We start from the raw sequence: 11751 nt of genomic DNA, 5'->3' as shown, positions 1-11751 counted from the left end.
GAGGGAACATCTCCTCGCTCTGTGCCATGATCCGAATGTCTAGTTACTCTCAGCCCCTCGTGTCTGGAAGGACTTGCAAGAACATATATTGTTCTGGAAGAAAACCTGTCACCCTTCAGCAGGACAGAAAAGCTAAAGCTGCCCATAAGCCTTATCATGGCTGAGAACCATGTTATCAACAAGAACGGACAAACAGATTTAGATGTATATAGAATCAGCTTAATTACCGCAAAAGGTGCGTCACAATGAATTCACAAAATTGGTTATAAATGGGGGTTTTAACAGTAAAAACACGGGAAGGACCACAGGGAAAGACTATTGTGAAAGGCGAAAGCCGTTGGTTTGAAAGCAGCAAGTGGATACCGTCCGTAATATTCCAAGAAGCATTCTGTGCTTTTGCGTGTATGTATGATGTGTATCGAGCTCAGACTTTTTTTTATATATATATATGGTACACATTGAGCATTATAAGCGTGTAGTTAGAGAACATTGGCTGCCGTGATTTGCGGTGCGTGTACCATCTGTCTGTTTTGCTATGAGTTACCAGGCATCATGGTATTATTAAAAATGTTTTTATTTCTGTATTTTTGGAAACGGATAATGTTTTTTAGATCTTTGACGATAAGTAACCTTTGCTTTTTTTCTGTGTTTCCCCCCTCCGTGTGTTCAGGGAAAGCTGCTAATGATTATTCAGTCATGGAAGAAGATGTAGCAGAGCTCGAACTGCAGACAGCAGAGCCACATGCGTTTTTTCATGCTGCAGGTACGGTGCACGTCGGATTTGTTCTGATGATGTCATTTTACACTTAAACAGAAATGTTACTAGATTAATAGTGTAAGAGGTGTGTAGTACATATCACAGCTCACCAACTCCACTAGAACTGAAATGATTATACAAAGTCAATCTCCCTCCATATAGTTAAGGGGGTAGATGCAGCAGACGTGAAACACTTGCTTCATGTTCTATTTACTACAGGGAGATTTGTTTCAACGCCTTAACTTCACTATACATTATGAAGTGCCAAACCCCAGTGGCATTCTGCTGCAGTCATGTGGAGCTACTGTGCCTGGGCACATGACTTGCCTAAGCGATGTGAGGATAGAGATGGTGTTCAGCTTGGCATCCATGAGTAATATATATATATAAGAACATTTAAAACGATATGTATTTCTTCATTAAAGGGACAGTTTAATGTCCCTCACGCCCCCCTCCAAAAGCATATTAAAGTACTGAGGTTTTTTTTTTTGGGGGGGGTTATGCGTTCTTCACAACAACAACGTACTTGCCTGACCTAGAAGCTGCAGTCCTGTTGCTGCAGCTGCCCTCCTCCTCAGCAGTGCATATGATGGCTGCAGTGTCCTTTTTTAAACCACTACTCCTTTACAAAAAGAAATAAAGCAGAATTGTCCTCAAATGTCCCCATCATACATGTTGGGTGTTTTGTTTGTTTGAAGAACACTTTTAGTATGATTTGTCCATTCTACCACCATCTGGTGATGGCTTTGGAAAGTGCCTAAAGCCCAAATTTTATTTTCTGTTACTTCAGCATTTTGCGCAATAAATGTGACATGACGGGAACAACCAGACAATAAGAGAACACATCAATTACCAAGTCCGAAACGTCTGCTTAATGGTTCAAGTAATACAAACAAGTCCTATAAAGCTATAATTATGAGCTCTACAAAGTCTTAATAGTATTCACATAGTTTTTAAATTAAATAAGTAGCATTTGAGGACGTTCATCTCCATCTCCATGGTTTTTTTCCCCCTCTAGGGTCTGGTGAGCCTCATCTTAATGGTAACGAAATAATTGTGGAGATCCAGGAGACTGTCTTTGTGTCTGATGGCGATGGTGGGATGGCGGTGCAGGGCTTTTCTGATGATCCAGAATCGGTGGTAATCCAGGACGTTATTGAAGATGTGGTAATTGAGGATGTCCACTGTGCAGACATCATAGAAGGATCCCGAGTGACAGAGACTGTCATAATCCCTGAGCAGGTCCTAGAGGATGAGGTAGACACAGCTATAGAGGAGCAAGAGCTGGAAGAGGATGAATTAACGCACTGTGATGTTCCAGAAAGTGTACTGAACTCTGATCTGGTTGAAAGCACGTTAGCGGCTTCTAGCACAGAGAGTGTTCATTCGGTCTCTGAACAAGTGGAAGAAGAGATTGCGGAGGCTGGCCTTGGGGAGGACATGATTTCAGGGGAAGTTCTGGTAGCAGACTGTTCATCAGAGGCTGTGATTGATGCCAATGGGATACCCATACAGGGACACGATGGTGAGGAAGTGAATTGCGATGACTACCTCATGATCTCATGTAAGTATAAACTCCTTGACCACACTATGCACGGCGTGATTATTAACAAAGCAAGCTTCAAATATTCAAATAAATCAAATATTTCAGCCACCCGCCTAGTAAATCTCCAATAAATGTGACTGGCTAGGCTTTGCAGAGTCGCATTTTAATCCATTGAGCACTTATTGCTTGTTGGTATATCCAAGAACATTCTGTACAAATGACACCATTTTAAGGTGTCAGTTTTGTGACAAAATCAACATGGACCAGAAGTAACTGCATGGATCGCATGCAACCCTTCATTGTACATTTGCACATTTTGGGCCTTATAAGCAAACACATTTCAGCTGATCTGCATACAAGCGAGTCCTTCCTAGATTACGTCTGCTCAGAAACTACTTTACTCTGCAGCGGATTGCTTTAGTAAATACCAGAGTAGTTATTGTAAGAATTATATTATTATATATTATATTGAATAAAGAGCTTAGTACATATAAAGCTGGGATTTTCTTTTACTCCCATACAGCCATGTCATGAAAAAGTGTATATGTTTTATAGCACGTTATGAACGCAAACTTTTTGGTTGTTTGTAGGGAACTAATGGTGCTTTTGACAAAATGTTGTGGATTCTAATGTTGCTTCAACCCTTTTATTCATGTGTATTTAGTGGATGATGCAGAGAAGATTGATGAAGATTGTACAGATGAAATGGCTATGGGGGAAGAAGTCGATGGTGACCCCAGCAAGCTGGATGGGTCATGTCCAGAAGTCATCAAGGTGTACATCTTTAAGGCTGATCCCGGTGAGGAAGATTTAGGTAAGAAATGGCCCTTAGTTTTAACCCCCTTCACTCTGTGTAGTAGGGCTGCAACTAACGATTATTTTCATAATCGATTAGTTGGCCGATTATTTTTTCGATTAATCGATTAATCGGATAAAAAAATGAATGTAAATTTTTCATTTATTTAAAATAATTTAATAAACAAATTGTTAAATACAAACATCAGAATAAAAAAAAACTTTGATAAAATACATTTCTTGTCTTTATTTCCCAACCAGCCCCCCCCAATTTATGCACGTTTGAGCCCAGGCTTGCCACGCTGCCTCCCACATATGCCACGCCACGCTGCCTCCCACATATGCCACTCCACGCTGCCTCCCACATATGCCACTCCACGCTGCCTCCCACATATGCCACTCCACGCTGCCCCCCACATATACCACTCCACGCTGCCTCCCACATATACCACTCCACGCTGCCTCCCACATATGCCACGCCACGCTGCCTCCCACATATGCCACTCCACGCTGCCTCCCACATATGCCACTCCACGCTGCCTCCCACATATGCCATGCTGCCTCCCACATATGCCACGCTGCCTCCCACATATGCCACGCTGCCTCCCACATGTGCCACTCCACGCTGCCTCCCACATATACCACTCCACTCTGCCTCCCACATATGCTACGCTGCCTCCCACATATACCATTCCACGCTGCCTCCCACATATACCATTCCACGCTGCCTCCCACATATGCCACTCCACACTGCCTCCCACATATGCCATTCCACGCTGCATCCCACATATGCCACTGCACGCTGCCTCCCACATATGCCACTCCACCCCCACATATGCCACTGTGCCTGATACGCCTTATACCCCCTGATACACCACTCCATCCTCCCCAGACATGCCACACTACCTCCCAGACATGCCACGCTGCCCTCCCCACATATGCCACTCCAGTCTACCCCCAGATATGCCACTGTGGCCCCAGATATGCCTTATACACCCTGATACACCACTCCGTCCTCCCCAGACATGCCACACTGCCCTCCCCACATATGCCTTATATACCGTATATGCCTTATACCCCCGGATATGTCTCTCCGTCCTCCCCTGATATGCCTTATACCCCCCAGATATCTCATGGTGCCCTCATAGAGTCACAGACCCGTTCACATCACACTGACATCATACTTTTTTAAATAAGTACTGGGTTAATCTTCACTGCCCCAGGATTTAGATTCCCCTTAGTTTGGCCCCCCTTTATCTCTAACTGCACCTTAAGTTAACTTTATTAAATTAATCAAATTAACCCTCAGTCCTCATCATTAAATTAACCCTAAACACCCCATTAACCATAACTACCCCTAAATTAACTCTAAATACCCCATCAAAACAACTACCCTAAATTAACCCTAAACACCCCATTAACCATAACTGCCCCTAAATTAACCCTAAACACCCCATTAACCACAGCATCCCCTAAATTAACCCTAAAGACCCTGTCAACCACAACAGCCCCTAAATTAACCTTAAACATACCATTAACCACAACTGCCTCAAATTAACCCCAAACACCCCATTAACCACAGCTGCTCCTAAATTAACCCCAAACACCCCATTAACCACAGCTGCCCCTAAACACCCCATTAACCATAACTTCCCCTAAATTAACCCTAAACACCCCATTAACCATAACTGCCCCTAAATTAACTCCCACTTACCCTAACTTTCAGCAGCCCAAATATTAATTTTATACTTACAGTTAGATGAGTGTCACAGCCATGTGGTTCTGGCCTTCTGGGAGAAGGAAGGGGGCGGGGCCAGTTGTCACAGTGATTACAGGGAGGGGCTGGTAAGTAGGAGCTGCTGCTGTGAGTCAGACTAAACGGATTATATAATGAGGGGTATTTTTCAGAGCGTTTGCTCTGAAAAAACCCTCATTTTATAATCGATAATAATCGATTCAACTAATCGATAATGAAATTCGTCGGCAACGAATTTCATTATCGATTATTATCGATTTTATCGATTAGTTGTTGCAGCCCTACTGTGTAGCAGTGAGTAGGTAAACCTTGAGCACCTTAAAACATATAAACATTTTGCTAATCATGTTTTATGTATGTTACCAGCTGTGTTTTTGTAGCAATTCTGATTGAGCTGACTTTGGGGAAACTACATCTGCAGCTTAATGTGTGATCACTACTTGATTCCTTTCTAATACAATGGTTGGTTGCTTTAAGCTGAATAAAGATGACATACATTCTCTTTCCGTTATTAAAGTGCTGAAGATTGTAAAGAATATTACTTTATTGTATATCATGTTCATTGTAGAACTTTCTGCACTTCAAAGCAGTTTAGAAACAAAAAAGCATTTTGTACGGTTATACACAGTTACAAAGTGTTTCCTGTGAATGCTTACATGATATTTTTGTGTGTGTGTGTGTGTACAGTTAAACACAAGTTCGTTTTTTTTTTGTTTTGTTTTCTTTCTTTCTGTAGGAGGCACGGTAGACATTGTAGAGAGCGAGTCTGAGAATGATCATGGAGATGGCCTTCTTGATGCCCATGCTGGAGGACGCCTGCCTCGTGAAAAAATGGTTTATATGGCTGTGAATGACTCGCACAATGAAGACAATGACCTTGGTTAGTAACCGTAACATGCCACCGTAACTTCAGTGAATATGTTGTATGTGCATTTTGTAAGTGGATTCAAAACTCTTCATTGTAGGTGGGGAAACAATTATGACACCTTAGGTTTAAATAACTTATGGATGAGCTGAAAAAATGAGCCCCTATTAAAATATGCATTATGAGTAGTGTAAACTGCGCTTCTAATATAAGCATTTGGCAGTTTCTTTTTAAGCACAGATACACGTTTCTGAGCTGTGTAGAGTTTTGGAACTACTTAGCTGACCCCTTCTGTAATGAGTTTAAAAAAAAAAATGTTCCCATATATGTAGAATTTATATTGTCAGTATTTTTTTTTTTTTTTTTTAAACAGGTATAGGGTTTTGCATGGGTGTCCCTAAGTTTGCATTTTATCACAGTGCGATTTACTGGTAGTACATTCAGTGTTTACTTTGGTTGTTTTATGTCTCCTTTGCTATCCAGATAGTAAATGGGGAAGTCTAGCCTCAAATGACATCCGAAGTGCCATATATGCCAGTGTTGTTTCCTTATTCAGAATAAGGAGCGCATTGCTGTGTAAAATGGGACAGACAATTCTTTTTACCCACGTTTATATGTTCCCTTTCCTCTGCAGATGTTTCAGAGATTGCCGATGAAGTCTATATGGAAGTGATTGTTGGTGAGGAGGATGCTTCAGTAACGCATGATCAGCAGCTGGATGATGCTGAACTGAGCAAGACTTTTATGCCGGTTGCTTGGGCTGCAGCTTATGGTAATCTTGTTGTGTAGGCTATATTTATACTTAGATTGTTGGAAAACAGCAGTCAATTCATAGAAAACTCTTTGCACTCTACAACAAAATCACTTATTAAGGTTCCTGCATTAATGGGTTCCCCCAATGTCATGGCCATCTGTGAGATGTGCCTGTTTTAACCCTACGTCCCCTTCAGGAAGAGTTTTCAGAAGCCTGATGATTCTGGGATCAGTAACGCTAAAAAAAATGTAGGGGCACCGTACGATTGTTCTTCACAGTAGTTGTATTCACCACATTGAAAGGCTATATCCCTTTTAATTATGCTGGCACCCACCAGCTAAAAAAAAATTGCTTAGGAGGGGATCAACAAAAAAAACCATTAAATGATTAGGTGTTTCTAAACTCCGGATAGTCTATTTAGCAGGTGTGTTTTCATTAGATTTTGTCTACCAAAAAAACCCCCAAAAAACGGCTCTGTCCTTAAGGGGTTAATCATCAACTTAACTTTTGAAATCGCATGTATTAGTGTTTTAACAGATTTTTACTGTTTGGTTTTAATCACGCGTTTAATTGCTATATACATAAATGGAGCCGTTTTTCTCCTAGGTAATAACATGGGTAACAGCATGGACGGGGTTGAGCACAGGAACGGCACTGCCAGTGCTCTTCTGCACATAGATGAATCTGATGGACTGGACAGGCTAGCAAAACAAAAACCAAAGAAGAAGAGGCGAGGAGAAAATAGGCAATACCAAACAGGTGTGTTACTCAACCGCCACTAAAGTGAATTGCTACATAGTGATACATACATGCCGTTGCGTTATTTGTACTATTTTTCTATAGCGCAGCAGTTTTGTTGCATTCCAGCTGTTTCTACCTTGTAAAAGCCACGTGTAAATGTGTATATTTTTATTATATTTATAATATTGCCTTTATATGTGTTCAGCAAAACTTGTCATTCTCTCCCTATTCCACAGCAGCCTACATACCGAATCATAGCATGTTGTGGGGTTTTGAAATGTAACTGTCTCTGGCGCATGTGATAATTCTCACTGCTTTTAAACACCAATGATGCGTTATGTAGCCTGTTTACTACAGCAGTTGTATATGTTTAACCCTTTCCCATTAAACACAGCATGCTTCAGTCCCGCTTTCAAATTCCATTGTGTTTTGCACACAAATTTTCTTCAGGATAACATAATTAAAAAAATGTTGATGGCTGATGAATTTGTTCAAGACTAATACAACAGAGCCATGATAGCTTGGAGTCTTTGAATGCTTTGTTTCATATTTCAGGAGTACCTAGAAGTAATGGCTTCACAGCATAACATACAAAAGATGTTATAATTTCAGTATCTACCATAGTCTAATGTATTTGTTCTCTTTTACTAGCCATAATAATTGGTCCCGATGGCCATCCACTTACTGTTTACCCGTGTATGATCTGCGGCAAAAAATTCAAGTCTCGAGGCTTCTTAAAGAGACACATGAAAAACCACCCCGAGCACTTGACCCGCAAGAAATATCGCTGCACGGACTGTGACTACACCACCAACAAGAAGGTGAGCCTGCACAACCATTTGGAGAGCCACAAATTGACTGCTGCTGTCATTAAAACCGAGAAGGAACTGGAATGTGATGAGTGCGGGAAGGTGTTCTCGCACTCCAATGCTTTGTTTGCCCATAAGTTAACCCACAAGGATAAAACGGGCAACAAGATGCATAGATGCAAATTCTGTGACTACGAGACAGCAGAGCAAGGGTTGTTGAACCGTCACCTAATGGCTGTTCATAGCAAGAGCTTCCCACACATCTGTGTAGAGTGTGGGAAGGGTTTTAGACACCCATCTGAGCTAAAGAAGCACATGCGCACTCACACTGGGGAGAAGCCCTACTTGTGTCAGTACTGTGACTACAGGTCAGCTGACTCGTCCAACTTGAAGACACATGTCAAGACGAAACACAGCAAGGAGATGCCCTTCAAATGTGACATCTGCCTTCAGACGTTTGCAGACTCCAAAGACCTGCAAGCTCATGTCCTCATGCACCAGGAAAGCAAAAGTCACCAGTGCCTGCACTGTGACCACAAGAGTTCCAACTCTAGTGACCTTAAGCGGCACATCATCTCTGTGCACACCAAGGACTATCCTCACAAGTGCGAAGTGTGCGAGAAGGGCTTCCACAGGCCCTCCGAGCTCAAGAAACATGAAGCCGCACACCGGGGCAAAAAGGTGCACCAGTGTAGGCACTGTGAGTTCCAGATTGCTGATCCTTTTGTGCTTAGTCGGCACATCTTATCTGTCCACACAAAGGAGTTGCCTTTCAGGTGTAAACGTTGCCGGAAGGGCTTCAGACAGCAAACAGAACTGAAAAAGCACATGAAGACTCACAGTGGCAAAAAGGTATACCAGTGTGAATATTGTGAGTACAACACCACCGATGCGTCTGGGTTTAAGCGCCATGTCATCTCCATTCACACCAAAGACTATCCACATCGCTGTGATTACTGCAAAAAAGGCTTCCGTCGCCCATCGGAAAAGAATCAGCACACCATGAAACATCATAAAGAGGCCGCTTTAATGTGATCCCAGACATCGTCCAGAACAGACTGGAACCCCCCCACCCCCTCCACACTCACCCGTTCTTGTAAAAGAGACTTTTTTTTTTTTTCCCCTTTATTTTTTTGTCTTGTTTATTATAGCATTACAGTTCTCTCCCTCACAAATAGAACTTATTTTTATACTCCCGTTCTGCAATTTGTTTAATAAATTAACAGTTGCAAATCCGAGGCGGGCAATGTAGCTGCATCTTTTGATTCCGGCTTCTGTTCTCTGGTGTTTCGGTCTTTTTAAAAAAAAAAAAATGGAAGAGTAGTTTATCTTTGGAAAAGCTGCTACGTGTTAATAGTCAATACATTTTAGCTCGTTATTATTGCTTAACCCATAAACATTAAGTTGCTTGCATTTCCTTGCCATTTCGCAGGCCCGAGTGTACTGGGGAGGGTTGTTGAATTGAACTTTGTTGAAGTGGGGTTTCATGATGTAGAAGTATTTTATTCTTTTTAATAATTAATGCCCAATATTTTAAGACACGTGTCTTTGGGAAAAGTGGGAAAATTTTGTTTGGTAGCCGGCCCAGTTTTTTTTTTTTTTTGTTTTGTTTTTTAAGCCATTTTTACTAGATGCCGGGTGGTTCTATTTTCAGATAATGTAATACTAACAAAATGTTGATTTCCCTACACAAAATGCTCACAAAAAATCTCTTTTAAAAACATACTGTACTTCAGTATCAACCTGAATAATGGCAGCTTATAGGCGCGATGGAGCAAAGAGTGCTTTTCGTGCATCTGTTTAGCCAGCTGTGTTACGTTTCTAGTCGTGATTTCTACTCCTTGTTTTCCCGTTTGACTGGATTAGAGCATTAGGTACAATGTTTCTTAGTGTTTTAGAATAAGCAAAATGTCAGAGAAATTCAGTATTTCCGCGTAACATTCTTTTGCTTGTTAGCACAATGTGCTGCTCCTTGGAAATTAACATTTTAGGAAGTTTCCCCATCAGCAGCTGCTCTATTTGAATGCAGCGTTCCCAACGACTCTGTTACCTTTCATATAGCATTAAATAATTGTTTATTTAGGGGCAATTAAAACCGTGTTGATGGGTTTATAAATGATGCTGTGCATTCTTTATTGTCCGATTGAATGTTAGAAGCTCAGGTGCGCGCTGTGCGGCTTTGCGGTTGTCTATATACTTACATGTCTCTGTGAAGGTGTCGGTGTGTAACAAACTACTGTATGTGAGATGTTTAGAACTCTGTTTATAATCGTTCAGCCCCATATTTGTCATGTTACGCCTTTATTATATGATAAGTGATTAACCAAAGTGAATATTCACATTTAATGCTCCGGTTAAAACAGTCACAAGCCGCGTTTGTGGCAGATTCAGGACTGTATTCGGGCTTCCTGGTTGTTTTATTTGGGGCGTTTTTTAACCTATAAACATTCAGGCACTTTTAATTTTGGCAGTTTAATTGTATTTGCTGCCTATACATTATATCTACAATTGCTGTATGCAGTACACAACAGCCAATGTTTAAACTCCATTCAACAAGGTGAGTGACGCTTACTGTCAAAACTACCCACAATGTGTGTTTAGATCTTATGGGGAATTAATTCCAAATTGGGAGCCATGTGTTTTTTTTTGTTTTTTTTATTATTATTTTAGTACATGTATATGCTGCACATATTGATGGCACTTTTAGCTTAATGACTATATACACAACAAATTTTTATCCTTGTATATCTTTCCGTCTGCTGCCGATTAGAATTTGATTAGAAGAAAAAAAAAAAAGGAATTTCTTTTGGTGCAAAATATCCTTGTAGTGAAATAACCCAAAATCAGATTGAGGCTTATTCGGCATCCGACTTTCTATCTTTGATACTAACTATCGCTGGATAATTTGCAGGGACTTTGGGTTTGTACAGCTGCTATGAATATCGAGCAGCAGAAAAGCAAGACGAGTGTATTCGCTAAACCGGGAATTTTCTAGTGAATTAAACGTTTCTACCCGGACTTCACTGACCGTGGTGGTGGCCGGATCTAGTGGTCTCCAGCAGTAAAGGCTGAGCTTGCCCTTGATAATTTGGTAGCACGACCCTCAAGGACTATCCCCACATAAACTGAGCCCCATGTAGGATAAGTGCTGCATTGACTGGGTTCGGGTCCCCCATAATGCAGTTCAGATTTAGCGAATGAACCCTCAAAATTGTTCGCTATCGCAGCAGCTCCGGAGTTCACATTTAGCGGCAGAACACAAATGAATTGAACTTTATGTATTTGTTAAAAAAAAATATAATAAACCTTGAGATTGCTCCTGCACCAGAGGCAACATTGGAGATACCTGCAGAGCAGGTGAATGCACGCTGGAGGTTAAACAGAAAAGTATGTTAATTCCATTAACAAAAGATGGTATTTCAATGCTATTATGTTCCAGCAAATAAGATTACAAAATTATACTTGGTTTTTTTTTTCTTCTTGTTCTTAACCACAAGAACGGGATTGTATAAATATATGTACATTATATTTTATTTTTTTAATCACAATATTAGATCCTTGAATTAAGGCAAGGATTTGATGATGTGGGTTTTGTAAAATATCAGTCTGTATAAAGAGATTGTAGTTATTGTTTATGTAAGATCTCTAGCTACATAGTTTTAATTCGTTGACATTCATTTGGCAAGTGCTTCAACATTTGAACTTTTTTGGTTGAATATTTTAAGAGG

At 40.9% G+C, this 11751-nt stretch overlaps 1 protein-coding gene across 1 annotated transcript; it reads left to right on the top strand.

The window, feature by feature from the left end:
- Positions 1-696: 696 nt before the first annotated feature.
- Positions 697-9058, top strand: LOC149289732 (zinc finger Y-chromosomal protein 1). The gene is made up of 7 exons (XM_089490303.1): positions 697-763; positions 1776-2321; positions 2968-3117; positions 5591-5734; positions 6354-6491; positions 7080-7232; positions 7866-9058. The coding sequence occupies exons 1-7, from the start codon at positions 697-699 to the stop codon at positions 9056-9058; spliced, it is 2391 nt and encodes a 796-aa protein (XP_089346429.1).
- The last annotated feature ends 2693 nt before the right edge of the window (positions 9059-11751 follow it).

This window comes from Sceloporus occidentalis, unplaced genomic scaffold, assembly GCF_023333645.1.
Source record: "Sceloporus occidentalis isolate IW3139 unplaced genomic scaffold, rSceOcc1.0.p SCAF_43, whole genome shotgun sequence".
Classification (NCBI taxonomy): domain Eukaryota; kingdom Metazoa; phylum Chordata; class Lepidosauria; order Squamata; family Phrynosomatidae; genus Sceloporus; species Sceloporus occidentalis.
The sequence above is the reverse complement of the archived record's forward strand: the minus strand, read 5'-3'. Positions and strand labels throughout refer to the sequence as shown.